At 50.0% G+C, this 20,566-nt stretch overlaps 1 protein-coding gene across 3 annotated transcripts in view; it reads left to right on the top strand.

Annotated features, from left to right (window-relative positions):
• LOC138448811 (uncharacterized) overlaps positions 1-20,566 on the top strand; it is a 1,325,760-nt gene that overhangs the window by 597,347 nt on the left and 707,847 nt on the right. For 2 of the 3 annotated variants that reach the window (XM_069604722.1, XM_069604724.1), the window contains exon 5: positions 2,010-2,123. In XM_069604722.1, coding sequence (XP_069460823.1) covers positions 2,010-2,123 — 114 coding nt within the window. The remainder of the gene's footprint in view (positions 1-2,009; positions 2,124-20,566) is intronic. The other variant, XM_069604723.1, reaches the window with a different exon arrangement.

The raw sequence follows: 20,566 nt of genomic DNA, 5'->3' as shown, positions 1-20,566 counted from the left end.
TTCTCTCGCAAGAGGAAGGTCAGGTTCTCCATCCAGAGGTCAGGACTCTCAGCCTTCACGCATAGTTTCTGAGAGGCTGAGATATAAGGATTGGGACCTTCTGGATGACGTAATGGAGATTTTGCTTTCAGTCAGAAGGCCAGCAACAAACTCTTTGTACTGCTGCCGTTGGAACAAGTTCAGCAGCTGGTGCGGGGATAAGAATGCGGATCCCTTTCTATGTGACACACCTATGGTGCTTTCCTTTTTGTTACATTTGTCAAATCTGGGGCTCCAGATTGGAACAATTAAAGGTTACCTGGCTTCGCCGTCTATTTTCAAGCGCTGTTCAGAGGAGGATTCATATTTTAAGATCCCCCTGATTGATCCATTTCTAAAAGGCCTTACTAATGTATTTCCACCAGTTCCATTCAATGTACCTGTATGGGATCACAATCTGATGTTAAGATTTTTAACATGTATTCCTTTTGAGCCTCTACACTCATGCCCATTAAGATTGTTGACATTAAAAACTGTTTTACTTATTGCAATAACGTCAGCCCCGCAGGGTAAGCAAGTTGCAGGCCCTGTCTTGTAAGCCACCTCATATATTTTTCCATAAAGACAGTTATTCTCAAGGTGAAACCTTCTTTCTTACCGAAGGTAGTCTCCGACTTCCACTTGTCGAGAACAATTACTTTACCAACTTTCTATCCACCTCCCCATCCGGGGAAGGAGGTGGAAAGGTTGCATAGACTGGACCAAAAAAGGGCTCTGTTTTTACATATCCAGAATGGCTACATTTTGCCAAAATTATCAATTATTCATTGGCTATGCTGTCCCCAGGCAGGCCAGGATCCACTGAAAGGCCTAAGAGCACATTCCACAAGGGGCATGTCAACCTCTGCTGCTCTTCAAAGAGGTATCCCAATTAAAGACTTTTGTTCAGGGGCCACCTGGTCGTCTATTCATATTTTTGTGACACATTACACATGTCTAGACTCATCTTCCAGTCAAGGAGAACAATTTCCAAAAGCAGTCTTTCATTTGGTCCATGATTCGAACAAAAATGTAAATTCGTACTACCACCACCAAATTATTACTGTTTTGGGAGTCTATCATAAGATGAGGAATACGTGGGAGGACACAATCCACTCGAAGAACAAGTTGCTTACCACTGGTAACGTTCTTTTGATTGGATGTTCCTCCCATCGCCCCTCCCAGCCTAACCCGCTGTACAATTTACGCGTTCTTAAACTTTACGCTTTCAGTGAGACTATGGTCTATGGTACGCCTGGAAATTCCTCTTCAGTAGGGGGGATAAAACAGAACTGAAGCCAACGGGCGCGGCATGCGCTACTTATACTGTTGAGGATGTCGACAGTCGAACGGAGGCTCTCGAGGGACATCGACTCAACGAGAACGGTACACAGCGCCCCCTGTTGAAAAAGAATTCTGAAGCAGCTGAAGCTGGAGAGATAATTATCATAAGATGAGGAATACATGTGAGCAACATCCAATCGAAAGAACGTTACCAGGGGTAAGTAACTTGTTCATCTATATTACACCTATTTTTCTAAATACTGGCCAAGGCCTTAATGTATATTAGCAACGCTCCAACATTCATTAATATGGTCTCTAAATTTGTTTTCATGATTAACAAGGTAATTCACCATATCGATTAACTTACTTGCATTCTGTGCTCCATCTGTATTATTCAGAAAGTTCTCAAAGAAAGTCCAGTTTTCTTTTAATACTAGACCAGACTTTGTTAGGTGAGTGAACCCCGACAAATAGAAACATTTGCTCCAGCCGTCTGCTTTTCTAAAAGGTTTGTCCCCAATAATGTGGACAGGGGTTTTCTATATGCTTTTCCGCTCAATTTAATAAAGCAAAAACATTTGCTTTAACTTTTCCTTCATTCATTCATTCTGTTAACCATCCATATGATGCATAAACTGACTGATTTATAGTAGCCGGAATGTTCAGCAGTTAATGTTTGACATTGACCAATAATTTCATTTGTTCAGTAGGTTTTTCAGCTTTTAATTCCGATGTTTTGAGGATGGAGCAAGATTTGGAAGCAAGCTTTATGGATCACTCCTACAAGAAAGGTGGAGAAAGCACCACTGATGCTCAAGCAAGTAAGTTACATATGATCATTTTCTAATGTAGTCCAGTAATTTGATGGTTCACCCTTTCTCAAGTTATACGAGCAACAAATGCGCTGAAATCCAATAAAGGAAAAAAGTCACTCGTATGATCAAATTTGCGAGGGTGAAGGTACCTGCTCTGATCCATATTAGTAACACAACAAAGTAATTAATGTTACAGAATGGTAAGGGGATATCGAGTGAAAACCACACATTGCCACAATTGAAAAAGATGTACATTGCATCCGATTGTTGATGGACATGGGTAAAGGTGGCAACAACAATTATCACCTTCAGGTAGCAGTATGCTCTATCATGGATAGTTCCGATTTTCTGCTATAGGAAATCCATGTTGAGCTCCACTGTCTGTCCTTGCCACCCTTTCCTAAAATGGGTATACTGCCAACCTTTTCTGTCTTTGGCATTCTCATTGAGTCTTTCACTGCACATCAAGATGCTTACATCATCAATTTGAGGATCTTCAATAGATTCAGGTGCTTAGAATCTTCCTTGTAGCACAAACAGGACCCCAGAATCAGGTATTCACTAAAAACTCAAAAGTGATTCTTTCAATGTCCACCTTTTTACTTTAACAAAAGGCCCCCTGGTGCCATCTTAGTTCAACTTCTTTGGATGGTTCATGATAATCTGTGTCCCAAGGGTTGTGTGTGTGTTATGTTACTGGGATTTATACAGCTTTTTGCTGTTGTTGGCATTGTCTTCAAGACGTCTGGCTGGTCTGAATGTGAGATGGGACGTGAGATGGGTGTATTAGGTTAGTAGGCTGGGGAACGGAGAAGGGATAATGCAAGCTTTGCTGTTGTGTTGTGTGACGATCCTTCAGATGACGTCACTTCTCCCCAGGGGAGAACCCCTTCCCATGAGGCTAGTAAGGTGAGGCCGCTTACCAATAGTCCCCTAGAGGTGGTAACATGCAGTAGGATCTCATGGGGATGGACTCCTCTCCTGGGGACAAGGACCCACTTAGGAGGCACAACCCCTGTGACATCCCACCACGTAGGCTGACAATAAAATCAAATCTTATCAACATAAGATCATCTCTGAAAGTGTGTGTTATTGTGAAATATCGAACCCATCTGATGACAAAAGTACTGAGGGGAAGAAGCGCTCAAAAATGCTAAAGTTGAGCGGGACGACAGCTAGAACAGCTGCTGTCAATTGTAAGGACATTACGCTGGGGCCATCCCCGCTATTTAAACTAAACAGCAAAGAAGGACTGTGTTCTTTGTCATCCTCTGACCCGTCCAGCAGTGACCCGTGAGGTTCATAAAATGTCCGATCTACGATTGCTCAAGAGAACGTTAACCAAGGCTGCATGAGCCTGCAGCGGTCTGTTGTTCAATAACATGGCGTTAAGAAAACCCTCACCGTCAATTGCAGGCTGTAAGCAAGTTGCAGATGGCAGATCCCATCATACTGGAAATTCTGTAGCTTGCAGAGCTAAATCCAGTATAGCTTGCCATATAGCCCTTGACCCGTGATGTAGCTCAAGCCATCCTTGGCCCGGATGGGCACAGACAGGCTTGACTTTGGCGCAACTTCAGCGCAAAAGGCCCTTTCCTGTTGCACCCGACCGCGGCGCTGTCGGAGAGATAGGTCCCTTGATAAACACATGATATAACCGTAACCAATCCACTCGACATAGGATGGAGAGCAACAACAGACTATGCTTAGCCTGTGCGTGCGAGTGAGAAAGAAAAGGCACAGCAATGCCCGAACCGAGCCTCAGGTTGCTGTGAGGCCAGGCACCCTCTGCCCACAGAAGTGGGCAGTGCAAGGAAATTAATTTTTAGTGCCAGAGAAAGTTAAAATGAATAAAAAGCAATTTAAAGAAAATATGTGCATTGATGGTAAGAAGCGGCCAGTCACCCGCCGCGGCCCGGAAGTAACCCGGTGCCTAAAAGGAAACCAAATAGTGGACTATAAACCAAAGTAAAATCAAATCAAAAATATAGAAAAGCCGGAGGCTAACAGCCATACTAAATGAATGGTATAAAAAGGCAAGTCAGTTCTAAATGCTTGTATGTAAAGTGTTTCCAGGATCCTTCCTAGGGGGGTGAGGGGAGTTATGACAAAATGCAATGAAGGCATGTGGAATGGCGGGGGTATCCTCAAAAGAAAAAGGGGGCTACCATGTCTCGTCCGATGATGTCATGACACCCTCCCGAGGGCTGCCTCCCACCATGTGATCCTCCATCATATAGCTGCCCCCAGGGTCAGGATCAGGTAGCAGCTGCTGTCTCCCGGCCACATGCAGAGAGGCTATCCCCGAGAAAGAAGTGATAACTCCATCAGATTCATCACATTAGCCTTTAAACCAACCTTCATCTTCCGAAGAGTTGCCTTGACTGGTCAGCCATACCACCACTGGCAGAGTCAGGATAACTCAAAGGAAACACCCCGTAAGACAACTGGGTTGATATATTTGGGCCCTAGAAATAAGTCCTAATAAATATATACCTAATACTCAGACTAAACTTACCACTGTGAAAGAATGTTTTCGAAGATCAGTTTCCCAAATAAACCCAGTATAATGGCATTGGTTTACCACAGAGGACAGAGCAGAGGATATATATTTGAATGCCAGGGCCTGGTTTTAAGTAGAGACAGTGAGGAATTTCCTAAGCCATTCACTTTGATGGCATAAAATAAAGAATAATATGAAATCCTGAGATTTGCCTGAAGACGAAGTCACAATATGTTATCACGAACAAGAAATAGAATCTGTTTCTTTAAGGAGAAACCTCCATTTAACTAAGACGAGTAGCCTGGAAAATGAGGACACACAGAGGAGAGGCGGAGCATAGAGAAAGCGTAAGCAGGGGAAGCCCGCTGACAGCATGAAAGCTGAGAGGTGGAGCCAAGGAAAGCCGGAGGGCCTGTAACTTTTAGAAGTGGTCTGAATGTGAGAGGGAAACGCTAGCGGAAGAGTGTTCGCAGGCACTGGAGAGCATAGGAGACAGGAATCTAAGTCCTGGGGGTGGTGTGACCAAAACAGCTTTTGTGGTGGGCAGTACGCCCTTCCAAAGCCACCGAAACCACCAGTTACCAGCAGCCATACCTGGTCGCAGAGAAGGATAAGACCAAGAGCAGGACGCCGGTCGAGTTCAAGAGAGTGCACGTACAGAGCCAAAGAGGAGAATCCAAGCGAGTACCAGTCCCAGGCACGTTTCCCTGCAAACCCAGAGGTATCTTGGAGAACTGGAAGCCACGAGGGAATCGTTATACATCTGGAAAAACCCGTCCCAGTGAAATTGCCAAGATATCGAGAAGAAACGTGATAAACTGGAATGGTATTAATGTGAGAAAGAGAATCACAAATACACCTTAAAGAGACACCATTAAGCATTGGATACGAATACCTTGGGAAGAACGGAAAATATCCCATTAAACAAGAAGTGCAGAGAATATCAGAAAGAGAATCCTACGAAGTGAAGGCCAATAGAGCCCATAAAGGAAAAATGCTAAGTTAGCCACCTTTGGAGAGGGAGAACATTAATCACCAAGAAACTCTTTCGAGGGGATTGGGTCCTCCAACGTATTCCATATATATGACATGTAATCACCACAGCTCTGCTGCTTCGGAAAATCTTCGGCGTCTGCGTCCTGCGTCGATCACGTCAATATGCCGCCCTCGAGGACCTCCTCTGACGGCCGACGTCACTGGATGTTATAAGTAGGACGCATGACGCCCGTAGCCTCAGTTCTGTTTTTTCTGCAAACGTGTTCGCTTCGGAGATCACGCCGTGCCTCGACTCTTTGGAGTTTCTGTTCTTTCTCGGTTCTTCGAACCTGTTCGTATAGTGAAGTAACTTTCTTCGTGAAGATGTCTACCTCGTCTTCCACACCGCGTCCGGGTTTTAAGAAGTGCAGGGATTGTGGGTCCAAGGTGTCAGTTACGGACTTGCACGACACCTGCCACTGGTGCCTCGGGGAGGCCCATGACACGAATGACTGTGTTGACTGCCAGTCGCTCACGTCCAAAGCCTTACAGGAGAAGAAGTTATCGGTAGGTAAGGTGTCCAAGCCACGGAAGTCGAGGTCTGCGGGGCTTTCGACGGACGATTCGAGGGGTGACCCTCCGTGTCGTCGTCGGAAGTCCAGTGGGTTTCGGTCCCGCAGTCGGTCCTGCCACTCCTATGCCTCTTTGAGGCACTCCCGGAAGCTCCGTCATCGGTCGCCTTCCCTGTACTCATCCGAGGACTCTGCCTGTCGGCGGGTCGCTTACCCCACCAAACAGGCGACGCCGGAGGAATCGCAGGGCACTGGTCCATCCGCGCCTCTGGGTGTGTTCGGTCGTGATCGGTCAAGAGACACCGCTCGCACACCTTCGGGCTCGGGTGGTCGGCACGATTCGCGGGAGAGGTCCCGCTCGGACAAGGGGGATTGTTCTCGTCATGCCCGTTCCAGGTCCCGGTCCTCGACGCACTCGAGACCGTGTGCACCTTTGGTGTCTTCGAGGAAGAGTCGACGCCGGTGGCGCCGAGGTGGTCGACTGACTCTTTCGAGGCCCCACCTCTGTGTCGTCGACGCCATCCGCGCCCAGGCTATCGAGGGACACACTCGGGGCTCTGGCCTCGAGGACTGTGTTGACGCCATTGATGCTGTCGGCGCTGCGTTCGGCATCAATGCCGATTCTTTCGACGCCCTCGACGCCTTTCGAGGCTGTTTCGATGGGGGTTCCCCGGGACTCGGTGGAACCACCTAGAAAGGCTCTGGCAAAGGTCAAGCATGGCTTTGTACCACATTCTGTGCCTTCTTACCGCCTTCTTGAGTTTATTTCAGAGGTGGATGAAGGCTCTGATGATGGCATGGTTCGGGATACGGTGCCGGACGAGATTCTCTCGGCCATAGCCAAATTGAGGACCCGCGGCAGTCCCTGCACGATGCCAGTGGGCTGGACACCTCTCCGGAGGTGGAGTTTTGTAGGCCTGAGCCTGGCACTCATGCCGACTCCTCGTACTGGCGCCTTATGTCCAGGGTCACTGAGCACTTGGGATGGTCTGCCCCCCCAGGGGATTTTCTTCAGGATGACCTTACGGATATCCTCGACCAAGGTCCACCAACTGACCCGGTACTGCCGTTCAATATGGCTCTACAGAGGAGAGTGGCGGTGGCTTGGACTGCTCTGGAAAGTCTCCCGGCAGTGGGCAAGTCTTTGCCGCGAAAATACCGCCCAGCTAGTAGCGACCCCTGCTACTTGACCAGGCCACCCCACTCCAGAGAGTTTGGTGGTGCAGGCGGCTACGGCCCCGGCAAAGCAGGCGTCGTATCCTACCATCCCTCCTGATAGGGACGACAAGTGTTTTGATGGCTGGGCGAAGAAAGTGTTTTCTTCAGGGGGTGTGGCGCTTCAGGCGGCCAACTCCGTTCGTGCCTTGGCACGTTTCACACACACTCTGTGGAACTGTGTTTCCTTAGCGGCTGAACATATTACCGAAGGGGACGAACGGGATGGTTTCCTTGCCATGGTTCAGGATGGCAAGGATGCCATGTGTGAGGCCGTTCAGTCGGGTTTGGACATGGCAGATTGCGTCAGCCGGTCCATGGCGGCGAGCACCGTGATACGCAGGTTTGCGTGGTTGCGGAAGTCGGGGTTTGCTCCTAATGTGCAGGCCCGGCCCCTCAACATGCCCTCTGACGGGGAACATCTTTTTGGCAGCAAGGCTGACGAGAGCCTGAGAGGTTGCAGACCTCCAAAGCTGCAGCGAAGTCGTTGGGCGCTGCAGTTCGCCAACCTCCGCCTTTAGGGGACAGCAATCGAGGGGAAGGTTCCTTTCGTTCTTACTCCTCCTTTGGTAAAGCGAGAGGAGCTGCCAGTCAAAGGGGCCACCGTAGGAGGGCCAGAGGTGGAAAACAAGGTACTTGAGGTGCCAAGGCCGCTCGGGCTGTTGCCTCTTTGCCCTCAGGCAACGCCGCAGCCGCTTAGGCTCAGTCATGAGGCCATGTCCCATGGTTCGCCGGTTGGGGGAAGGCTGGCACAGCATCTTGCAGAGTGGCGCGCCATTACTTCAGATGTGTGGGTTCTGGAGATCATAACCCACGGCTACTGTCTTCCTTTCCGGCAGAGGCCTCAAGACAATCCACCGGGGAATCTCTCTTTGAAGAGTCCAGATCCGCTCCTTGCACAGGAAATTCAATCCCTGCTGGAGAAAGGCGCCATAGAACTGGTGCCTGTAGCGGAGAGGAACAAGGGATGGTATTCCCCTTATTTTTGATTTCCAAGAAAGACAGGGGATTGAGACCCATCATGGACTTGCGCGGTTTGAACAAAGCAAGGACAAGTTCAAGTTGGTTACTCTCTCTCAAGTCCTCCAGGCCCTTCAACTTCAGGACTGGTTGGTGTCTCTCAACCTCAAGGACGCTTATTTTCATGTGCCGATACATCCAAAGCACAAGAAGTACCTGAGGTTCGCGGTTGGTGACTCGCACTTTCTGTTTTGGGTCCTGCCGTTCGGTCTTCACCAAGCTCATGTTAGTGGTGGAAGCGCACCTCAGGAAAGGGGGGATTCACGTCTACCCCTACCTGGACGATTGGTTGATCAGGACGCGCCCTCCCTAGCAAATCCTGGATCATCTGTCAGTCACTTGCCACTCCCTCCACAAGCTGGGCTTCTCCTTCAACTTAAAGAAGTCCCATTTGACACCAACTCAGAGGCTCCAGGACATCGGAGCAGTGCTCGACACGTCCATGGGGCAGTATTTTCCTCCCCGGATGAGGGCTCATCACATTCAGCAGATGGTGCACAGGTTTCAGCTTGCACAGAGTCTCCAAGCGTTCGAGTTCTTGAGATTGCTCGGCCTCATGGCATCCTGCATTCTTCTGGTGCCAGAGGCCAGGTTGTGGATGAGATCTTTGCAATGTGCACTCAAGCCCCAGTGGTCCCAGTCCTCCGGCAGGATGTCGGACCCTGTTCAGGTGCCGTCCTCGGTCGCCCAGGACCTTCTGTGGTGGGCCGTCGAAGACAATCTGATGAAGGGGGCTCCATTTTGGCTACCCTGGCCAGAGGTGACGATCGTGACGGACGCATCACTCGCGGGATGGGGAGCTCATGCCAGCGAGTTGACAGTCAGCGGTCGTTGGTCTCCGTCGGAGTCCAGACTCCATATCAATCTGTTGGAGCTGAGGGCCGTCAGGCTAGCCCTGAAGGCTTTTCTGCCGACTGTGCGAGGGAAGAATGTCCTGATCCTGACGGACAACACGGTGGCCATGCACTACCTCAACAGAAAGGGGGGGGTAGGGTCACTTCCTCTGTGCAGGGAGGCGATGCAGCTCTGGTTCTGGGCAATCCAGCAGGAAGTTTCGATCTCGGCAGTTCATCTGGCCAGAGACGAAAACGAGACGGCGGACGCTCTGAGCAGGCAGAGCGCGATCTCTCACGAGTGGGAGTTGGCTCAGGAGATTCTCCTGGAGATCTTCGCCCTTTCGGGGACCCCTCAAGTGGATCTCTTTGCCTCCAGTGTCAACTGGAAGTGCGAGAGGTTCTGCTCGCGAGAATTTCCTCCAAAAGGAGCCTGAGGAGACGCGTTTGTGGTGGAGTGGTCATTCCCACTGCTGTACACGTTTCCTCCCCGTCATCCCGCAAGTACTGCGCAGATTACAGAGGTTCCGGTTCCCGGATGATCCTCATTGCTCCGGCGTGGGCCCGGAGGACGTAGTACCCGGACCTTCTCGACTTGTCCATCTGCCCTCCACGTCGTCTTCCCTGCCGAGACGATCTGCTCTCACGGGGTGGGGGTCAGGTTCTCCATCCAGAGGTCAGATCCCTCAACCTTCACGCTTGGTTTCTGAAAGGTTGAGATATAAGGATTGTCCCAATCCCTGAAGACGTGATGGAGGTGTTGCTCTCGGCCAGACGGCCCGCAACAAATTCCCTGTACCGTTGCCGTTAGTGTAAGTTCTGCGACTGGTGCAGGGTTAAGAATGTGGATGCTTTTGCATGTGACATTCCCATGGTTCTGTCTTTTTTGCTTTCTTTGGCCCACAGGGGCTTGCAAGTGGGTACCGTTAAAGGTTACCTGGCGGTGCTGTCCATATTTAAGCGCTCGTCTGAAGAGTGTTCCTATTTTAAAATTCCTATAATTTCTCAAGTTTCTGATGGGTGCTCCGTTTGAGCCTTTGCATTCATGCCCTTTGAGACTGTTAACTCTTAAAACTGTATTTTTAGTTGCGGTCACTTCCGCTCGCAGAGTGAGTGAGTTACAGGCACTTTCAGTTAAGCCACCCTTCACTGTGTTTCATAAGGACAGGGTTGTCCTTAGAGTTCGTCCTTCCTTTCTTCTGAAGGTGGTGTCGGAATTTCATTTAGGCCAGAAGGTTGTTCTTCCGGCATTTTATCCTCCTCCACATCCTGGTAAGGAAGAGGAGAGGCTCCATAGGCTTGATCCTATGAGAGCGTTAAGCTTTTATATTTCACGCATGTCCCGGGTCAGAGTGGACGATCAACTCTTCATTGGTTACGCTGGAAAGCGTTTAGGACAAGCTGTGATGAAACAGACTTTGTCTCGCTGGATTATTTTGGCCTGCTGAAGGAGTCACAAGAACTGGTACAGAAGGTGGCGAGAGACTTTAATCTCCTGAAAGTACTTTGGTGTGAAGAAGAAGAACTCTTTAAGAAGAGCCAGTCAGGACAAAGGGAGTCCTTCTCGAGGATTCATTTAGTTGGTTAGAGTAGTGGTGGGTTCAAGTCGAACTTGTTTTTATATGTGGAGACGTTCCGACGACAGACGATCGCCTTGGTTATTTATACAGACAGGGAATACCCTCATAGCAATAGGGAACGATATGCATTATTCTCATAATTTAATAAATAAGCAGTGGAAAAGTCAACAGCGTCTGTGTCCTTCTGACCCACCACAGTATGAACAGTCTAGATGCGTGAGGGGCTCGAGATGTGCTCAGGCTACCCAAAGTATACTGTGGGCATGGTTGACCAGGGTCATCCAAAGGGATGGGCAGTGTCTTTTAGTAGGTCTCTATAAATAGTCTGCCCAAGCCCAAGGACAATTGTCCTAATTATGTGTTGCTTATGAGGAAACTAAATGTAGCTGTTATGAAAGGTATCTGAAGGGATGGGTAGCAGCAAGGGTCACTGTTACAAAAGACCTATATGGCAAATACCCTGAATACCTGAAGTCACAATTTAAAGTACGGTAAAAACCTGATTGCACTGTTATCTTCCTTCTATCTTTCCCTCACTTTTAACACATCCGTAGATGGAAAAACGTATTTGTTTGCAGGAGCTCACTCTTAAACTGAACAAATTTAGAAATCTGCTCAAGTCATGTCTTTTCTAACAACATCTGAAGATATGCGTGCTTGCAGATGGACTGTCTTATTCAAATATAACTTAAATCAAGCATGGCTATTTGCTTAATACATGCCCCATAACCTTCGGGTACTAAGCACTATAGAAAAGAACATGGCATATCACATAAGAGGATTATATGAAGTAGCAAGTAAGCTAGCTCAGCAAGTTAAGTGCTTGCACTAGTATCCGGTCAGAATCCCGGCATGGCCAGCCCAGCCCTGCAACCCCCCACAATGGAAATAAATTAGATAACATTAAACTGCGGTGGAATAACACAGTACATGCCAACATTTAAAATAAATCCTATATGGGATTCCAAAATGGCCACTGTAGAGTGAGGACGTGTCCTGTTCTCTGGTATGGGCCAACAAAAGAAGGAGGCCGCACAGGTTCGGTGGAGACATGTGCGACGCCAGCCCAGAAGCAGTACTCCACCTTCTGAAAGAGGAGAAGGCACCACCACCCCATAAAAAAGTCACTGACACCTAGCGCAGCGTGGTTGGTGGCGAAGGGGCGGTCATAGTGTGAGCATGGCGGACTGCCCCCCACCCCTGATGCGAGTAGAGGATCGGAGGGGTTGAGAAGGAGAGATCGGAAGGAATGCAGCGGAGGTCCCTGGTGATCCAGGAGTGGCCAAACTCCCCTATTGGAGTCAGCAGTGCCTGCCCGAGGGAGCGAGGAGGGGTACAACTGGGGACGGCAAGGCCCTCTGCTGTTCATCCAAGCCTTCAGGTGCAGGGGTGACCGGCCACTTGAGGGGGCAGAGTGAGCTGGCGGTAAGCGGGGAGCAATGGAGAACGTAGGAGAGGCTCTGGGGGTAATTGTGATGAGGCCCCAGCCTTGGCGAGGAGCAGGTCTAGAGAGGAACGTAACTCCTTACCCAGTGGGAAGGAAGAGATGGGCATCTTGGCCCATGCACCCTCCCTGGAAGGTGAATAAAAGAGGGAAGAAGAGGCCCCCGTAGTCACCAGGCAGCAAGGCGAGACGGGTGGGCATAGGGCTCATGAGAGCGACAACACAGAGCGGATCCGAAGGGCATAATGAGAGCGTTAACCCCTCAGGGGGGAACTCAGTGCGCAGAGGGGCACTGGGGATAATTAGAACAGAAGACGTGGCAAACCCCAGGCTACCCCACCCCCAAAAATAGCCTGATGAGAGCATTAGAGGAAGGAGCAAGGGAAAGCTGTCCCGCCTGCCGCAGACAAGTGTCAAGAAACGAGGAGGCTGTAGCGCATCTGCGTGGAAAAGGTGGCTGGTGAGGAAACGGAGGATGCAAAAAGATAAGAAGGGGAGCAATGCAGACATCCCCCAGGAGGTGTTAGTGAGAACATGGAAGCAACAACACAGGGCCTGAGACCAGTCTCCAGCTTCGGGGGGAGAACATGGAGACAGCAGAAGCAGGAGCGAGTTGGCGGACTTGCCCACTACCACACCAAGTCACCAGGAGGACAAGGGACTAACAGCTAAGGCATACAGTGCATATATCGGACTCGGGGGTGGGGTTTGCGGGGATGCAAGGAAGGAGATACCCCTGGGGGTGGAGAGTTAACTGAAGAAGAACAACTGGTTAAAACACCATCTGAGGCGTGTTGGAGCCGGCCAGCTGGGAATTTCTCCAGATGCCAGGGGCGAAGGGGAAGGGCACCCCGGCCAGACAAAATCCCCCCAAGCCTCTAGGAGAACAATTGGAACACTGATGGAGACAACGGACAGAAGAAGGGCCTCCACCTGCAGAGGGGAAACAGGCAGAGAGAAAAAGAAGGATAACGAAATACACAACATGGCACTAAACAACGATGATCTAAAAGAATGCCTCAAGGACCTTTTTGGGGTGAATGGTGGCCACATTCCAAGAACAATTTGGGAGCCTGAGAGAAGAACTGAGAAGCTCCTCAAAGGAAGTGCGGGAAGAAGTTAAGGACCTTGGGGATAGGGTGGACGTCGCAGAACAAGGACTTTCAGAGATTTCAAAAGAGGTGAAACTGAACAGCAAGCTCCTAGAACATGTAGCCAGGGCCTCCCATAACTTGGAACTACAAGCAGAAGACTTCAAGAACCAGTCGCGGAGATCTAATATTCGGGTGAAAGGTCTCAATGAATCAACCTTAGATGCAGAGATGGAGGGAACAATCCAGCAATGCTTCGGGAGTCTGCTGATGGACACGCAACCGGACAACATACGGATAGACAATATGCATAGGTTGAGCCCCAAGAGATTTGTGCCCGGTACGAGGCGGAGAGATGTCCTGGTCGCCCTGACCTCATATGAAATGAAAGAGAGTATTCTGCAAGCATCTAGAGGCCATGTAAACCTGACGGTAAATGGCTCACAGATCCAGCTCTTCCAATATTTGGTGTTGTCAACCCTACAAAAAAGGAGGGCAATGGGCTCCATGACTAAAGCTCTTAGCGCAAAACGCATCTCGTACAAATGATGGTGTGCAACATCGAGCCACTACACGTGTGGAGGGCCCTATACATGGAAGAAGAGGAAGTAGAGCTGACTCGAAAAGCCAGACCCTCGTCTCCCAGAGGGAGCAGAGCCTGGGAGTGGCCAAGGAGTGGGGGTGAAGCGAAGGATGGGAGGGAAGAGGAATAAGGCTGAAAGGCCCACACAGGTGAGCTGGGGAAGAAGGGGTGGAGGAAGGTGGTTTGGGGCCCTGTCCCAATGCAAGAGAAAGAGGCTAGACCCAGAGGGGTGGCCGAGATAAGAAGGAGAGTAAGGAAGGCTGGGGAGAACTACTGACGATGGTTGGTGGTGGGAATAGGGGCCTGCGAAGGAGGCAGGGTGGGTGGGTGGTATATTGTATTGTATTTATTTTGTTTATATAGCACTTTACTCCAAAACGCTGTACATTTTAACAACTTGATACATATAACATTATAACAGACGAACGAAGCAATTTACAATTATGAGTCAGTGCAACAAAACAGTAAGTAGAGCAATTAAACTGAAGGGAAGAGGGGGAGTAGTGCAGTAGAACTGAGAGAGAGAGAGAGAGAGAGAGGGGTGAGGAGGAGGAGAAGGAGGAGGGAAACGGAAGGGGTAAAGGGTGAGAATGGGGTGGAGGTGGGAGATGATCATGGGGAAAAGATAAAGGAAGGAGGAATGGTCAGCAGAACGAAGGTAGCGGGGGGGAGTGTAGAAAGATAGGAGGAAGGAGAGATAAGGGGGAGCAAGGCCATGGAGAGATTTAAAGACGTAAGCAGAGAAAATGAAATTTAAGTTGGGAATGAAAGGGAAGCCAGCCAAGGGAGGAAAGGGAAGCAGAGATGGAGTCACGGGAGGTAAGGAGACAGAGGGTACGGACGGCAGAATGGTAGATAGATTTGAGGGGGGTGAGTAGAGAAGTAGGTAGTCCGAAGAGTAAGGAGGAGCAGTAGAAGCGGCGAAAGAAGATAAGGGTGGAGATTAAAAGTTTAGTAGCATGGAAAGTGAGAGAGGGGCGGACTTTGCGAATATTAAAGAGGTGGTAGCGACAGGCATGAGAGGTGAGAGAGATATGATGGGAAAAAGAGAGAGAGGAGTCAAAGTGAATGCCTAAGTTGCGAGCGTGGACAGGGACAGGGAGATTAGAAGGAGGAAAGTGAATGAAAGGTGGAGGAGAGGGAGGGGGAAGGGAGTTGGAGGGGAAGAATATGACTTCAGTCTTGTCAGTGTTGAGGGAAAGGTAGTGGCCATGCAATCCGATAGGGGGTATAGTTCACCGCCACTGTGGCGTACCCCAGGAATAGATCCAGACCAGAGCCTCTGGGTTGCTCCCAGGGGGTATCATAAGATCTCTGCTCCGATCCTGGGTAGGAGGGGTGGAGGAGGGGGGGAGGCTTAGGACGGGAGGTGGCATTAAAGGTGGGGTGAGGGGGGCTCAGAAGGAGAAGGGGGGGTAGGGAGACGCGGGATCGAAGGAGGTCAGGGTGGGGCCCACAGCAGCAGGGTAGGGGAACTCTAATATGACCTAGGGGGAGCGTAGCAGACATGAGGAAAATAACTATCCCAGCTAATGGTGTTCAGTATTCTATCACATGATTTGAGGGGGTTGAATACTGCAGTCAAACGCTAAAAAATCGAAATGCACATTAGATGGGGTCAGGTGGATATGTTATTGCTACAAGAGACGCATATGCGTAAAATCGACAGGTCTGTCATTCGATTCAGGCAGTTCTCACAGGGTTTTCAGACAAATGCACAGGGGAAAGCAGTGGGGGTCTTGATAGAACTCAGAGATTCACTCAAAGCAAGGTTACTCCACACCCAGGCAGATACCTATTTGTGCAAGCACAGGTTTAGCATGGAAAGGTGACCCTCGCGACTGTGTACGCGCCAAATGAGGGACAAGACGGATTCTCATAAGAGGTAGTTGCCAAATTGAAAAGGTTTGCAGTTTGGGAGATCATCCTTGCTGGGGACTTTAACCTAGCGTGGAACCAGAGTATAGACATAAGTGCAGGGGCTCATGGGGGATGGCTCCCCCCTACCCGGGCGTTGCAAGAGGGTTTTGAAGATTGGCCCTTAGAGACTTTTGGTTAGTTAAGAAGGGGGAGGGAAAGCGGCTACACATGCTTTTCACATGTTTATCAAGCTCTTTCCAATAGATGATGTGTGAGTGTCAGCCAGTATGGTGGGGGGCAGTAGAGGAATGGAGGATGTGGAGCTGGGAGCAATTTCTGTGTCAGATCATGTCCCATTGACGGTGACATTAAAGGGCTGGGGGCCGCGAGGAGGACTGTGGGCCTAGTCTTTCCCAAGGGAGTTACTGAATGATGTGGTAATGGCGGAAACAATAAGAGACAAAATTGACCAATACTTTGTAGCCAATGACAGCGGTGTCGGATGCCTTTAAATCAGTTTTGCAAGGGGAACTAATCACTCTGGGCCCAAAAGATGAAAAAGTGTGAGGCAGGCATAGAAAAAGAATTAGAAACCCAACTGTGTGAGGTCATGCACTCTATGACGGTGAAAAAGAATAGGGCATTATATAAGAAACTAAAAGAGATCTGGAACCAGCTGGAACTAAAGGTCCCTGCTGGGGATTAAACAGAGATACTACATTAATTCCAATAAAGCAGACAGATTATTGACTAGACAGTTCAGAAAGACGAAGGGCTCACTGCACCATTCTACGTATTGCACCGTGACGGCTATAACCGAAACCTTTGCAAATTTCTATAATGATCTATACACCTCAGAGAGCCTGGCTCAACCCGCTATTGAGAATTATCTGTGCCAACTGCCCATGCCAAAATTGTAGCTGGTCGAAAGAGGACGACATCAGGCAAGATGAGATTGAGGCAGAAATCAAATCTTTGCCAGTGAACAAGTCGCCGGGGCCGGATGGCTACCCAACGTGCTTCTATAGGAAATATAGCTGACAGATTAATCCCAACCTCGCAACCCTCTTTAGTTCGTTTAAGGGGAGTGGAGGAGTGACACGAATAATGGCAGAAGCAAAGGTAGTGGTGTTCGGGGAAACCAAATAAAGATTTGATGAAGTGCGGGTCATCTTGACACATTGCACTACTGAATATCGACTGGAAAATGTACACAGGCATTCTGGTGGTGAGATTGACGCCTCTGCTCCCAAATTTAATAGGATTTATAAAGGGAAGACAAACGTGGGATAACACTAGGAGAATAATCCACCTGGTAGAGAAAGCAGCCATATGGCTCGTCCCCTCAGCACTGATATCACTCGACACTGAGAAGGCTTTTGACACAGTGGCATGCCCATTCCTGTTTCAGCCATGGAGCATATGGGGATGGGCTCAAAATGGTCGGGGCAATCTACAGTAGCCCCTCAATGTGCCTTTCGATCAACTCCCTAGTGTCCCGGAACATAAATATTTGACAGGGTACAAGGAAAGGGTTTCCCCTATTACCGCTTCTGTATGCAGTATACCTGGAACCGCTCCTGATTTCAATCAGGCAAAACCCACTCATACAAGGTACTCCGTTCATGGGAGAGGAACATAAAATAGCTGTTTTCACAGATGACATGATGATGACTCTGACTGGAAACATCTATTCCCTTGCTAATAGCAGAACTTACCCTACTGGAAAGGATAGCTAGCAGGACTCAAGTGAATAGGTCACAATCAGAATTGCTGAGTCTGGGACTGACCCAGGCCCAGGTTACAGCTTTTCACAGTTCACAATAGCCAGAGACAGCATAAGATACCTGGGGGTAAATTATAGCCAATACTATGGCAAAACTATATGAAATAAACTACCCTGAGGTGCTTCGACAGGTAAAAGTGGACTTAGGGAAATGGTCGCCTCTGCAGATCTCATGACCGGGCCAGATCACAACGATAAAAATAATATTGCCTCGGCTGTTCTGCTACTTTCAGTCGCTCCCAATTCAGATCCTGCAATCCTTCTTTAAGGCAGTTAACAAACTGGTGTCGTGATTTGTATGGCAAAACAAACGGCCGAGGGTAGCCCTAGAAACCTTGATGGTGCCCAAGCACAGAGCAGGGGTAATCCTCCTGAACTTCACAAAATACTATGATGCAGGAGTAGTTTTCAGGGGACACGACCAAACCTTTGGTACGAATGGACAGGGTAGTGGCGGGGACCCCATTAGAGGGGATTCTATGGTTGAACAGGCATGCAGACGCCAGATTACCCTTCTCAGCCCAGTACTTATTGGTGACATGTGATATATGGGACCGGCGAGTGGATTAGGGGGATCTTACTATGCGCCCATCCCCCTTTACTCTGCTGTTTGGGAATCCGCAATTCTACTTGGGAATTGTGCAGGGCTCGTTTAGGTGGTGGCATAAAGAGGGGTGTAAATAAATAGGGCGCATGCTGTTGGGCGTGGACATTCAAACATTTGAAGACTGCAAACAACATATGGGGCTAATGGATAAGGATAGAATGGAATACTGTCAAATAAGGCACTGGCTGATGCACCCAGAGGGAAAGCAAGCAGCAGGTCGGAAACTAACCATATTCGAAAAGTTTATCACCACACATACCAGGGACAGACAGATGGTGTATAAGCTATACAAGATGCTGATGGACTTGGCATCTACTCCTACATGGGGGGATATGAAGAAATGGCAGGTAACACTAGGTGGGGAGATCCAGAGAGCCCATTGGGAAAATCTGTGGGGGAACATTCCAAAACTACCTAGATCTATTCAGCTCAGGGAGGCCTCATACACGGTTATGGTCCAGTGGCATTACACGACAGAGAGGCTACATACAAAGGTTCCCTACTACTTCGTAGGAGTGCTGGAGAGGTTGCATGGGAAGAGGGGATTGGAGACATATATGGTGGGACTGCCCGGTAGTAGGGGTCTTCTGTGCTGATATTGGTGCCCAAATTCAGTCAATGATCCAGTGCTCTTTGACATTTACCCTAAGAGAATGGATGTGCGGGGTGTTTGACTGAGTTTATACTACCCTCTAAATCTCAGCGCAAAGCCTTTATGGTAATGCTCATAGCAGTCTGGCTAGCACTAGCCAAACAATGGAAGCAGAAATCTCCCCCAACTTGTGTTGAATGGCTGCATACATTGTGGGGCTTCTCCAGCATGGGGTCTGGCATGGATTCACATGCTCATGAATATTCCCCGTCGTCAGGCTGGGAATCCTCGGTAAAGAAAAAACCAGTATCAGTTTCGTTTCTGATCTGTCTTTCGTAGTAATAACCAATCACTGGTCTCTGCGTCATACTGACCACAGCCAATGACTGCCCTCTACCTAAGCACCGCCTCTGGCAGCCATCTTCAGATTTTTACCGCACGTTCATGTGTTGGGATCCTCGTGCTATTGCTCTCGAGCGTTAGTGCTATTTTTTCGCGCTTTTTACAAAAAACTTCGATTCTTTCGGTCAAAAGAGCCTCAAGCTCCACCGATTCTACATCCGATCAACGGGGACCCGTGTCGGATTCACTGTGCCCCTCAAGGGTGAAGATTTCGTCGAGCTACACTTCGGAGGACTCCAGAAGCTTCTCAGGCCCGGTCTCGGAGATGGCCCAGGAGAAGGGAAGCTCGACGCCCGGAAAGCTGTTCAGGGTCTGCCCTGGATGCCAGCTGCAGAACGTCTTCAAGGAGGACGAACACTCTTTCTGCCTTTACTGCCTTCATGAGGACAAGACGCACGTGGAGAAGGACTGTGCGTTTTGCGGCAACATGTCGGAACGGACCATGAAGGACCGCCATCAACGTCTCGCCAACTGGCTGGAGGGTAAGAGCCCGTCTGGCGAGAAGAAGAAGAAATCCGAGCGGTCTTCTAAGACCTTTGAGGGCGCCCCGGCGACGGGGGCCCAACATAAGGCCAAGCACCGCGAGTCCGCTGGCACCGGGAGCGCCGAACGGTCGGGCTCTACGGGCGCCAGGCAGGGCGCACCCTCCCCGGCACCATCAACCACGAGCCAACGCTCTGGGTCGGGTAAGAGGAAGGCCGAGCACCCGGCGAAGCTCCTGGAGAGGCCCCGGTCGAGCTCTAAGGCAGAGGAGGAGCGTGGCAGTGCCCCCTCCCTCAAGGATAAGGCGGTGAGCGCACCTAAGGTGGTGAAGGCCTTGATCCATCCGACCAAGCCCTCTATCGAAACGGTCGCGGCGGCCCTGGCTCAGCCTGTGGTGGCTGCACCAGTGGTGGCGACCTCAGGGCCCAGAATCTCCCTGCCTCCTCGGAGGGAGTCTTCCTTTGTGCCCATCGATAGGACCCCCGTGAAACCCCCCGTGGGGAAGAAGAAGGGGGGGCAGGGCGTCGTCGTAGAGTCGGCCTCAACCTCAGAAGAGGAGCTGATCGAGGTCTTAAGCCACGGCCTAGGCGTGGAAGAAGGCCAGCCCGTCGGAATGGACCCCGACGCAGGTGACGACGACGACATCGTCGAGGATACCGACGGGGCCCCTGCTCGCCCGTCGGATTCCCCTCTGCCAGCGCCGCAAGACAACTCGGCGGCCATTTTGTTGGCCATACAGTCCTTATGCTCCGAGATAAGGACGAGGCTACCGTTACCGACGGAGGAACCTCTCCCGTCGGGGGATCCAGAACCGGGACCTTCTGGTGTTCCCCCTACCAAGAAAAGAAGGATCCATCCACCACCTCCTTTTCAACCGTCGCGCCCCTTCCAGCCCTCCTCCCC

This window comes from Ambystoma mexicanum, chromosome 1p (genome assembly GCF_040938575.1).
Source record: "Ambystoma mexicanum isolate Mex_15411 chromosome 1p, UKY_AmexF1_1, whole genome shotgun sequence".
In the NCBI taxonomy this organism is placed as follows: domain Eukaryota; kingdom Metazoa; phylum Chordata; class Amphibia; order Caudata; family Ambystomatidae; genus Ambystoma; species Ambystoma mexicanum.
Note: the sequence above shows the minus strand (reverse complement) of the source record. Positions and strands in the feature narration are given on the sequence as shown.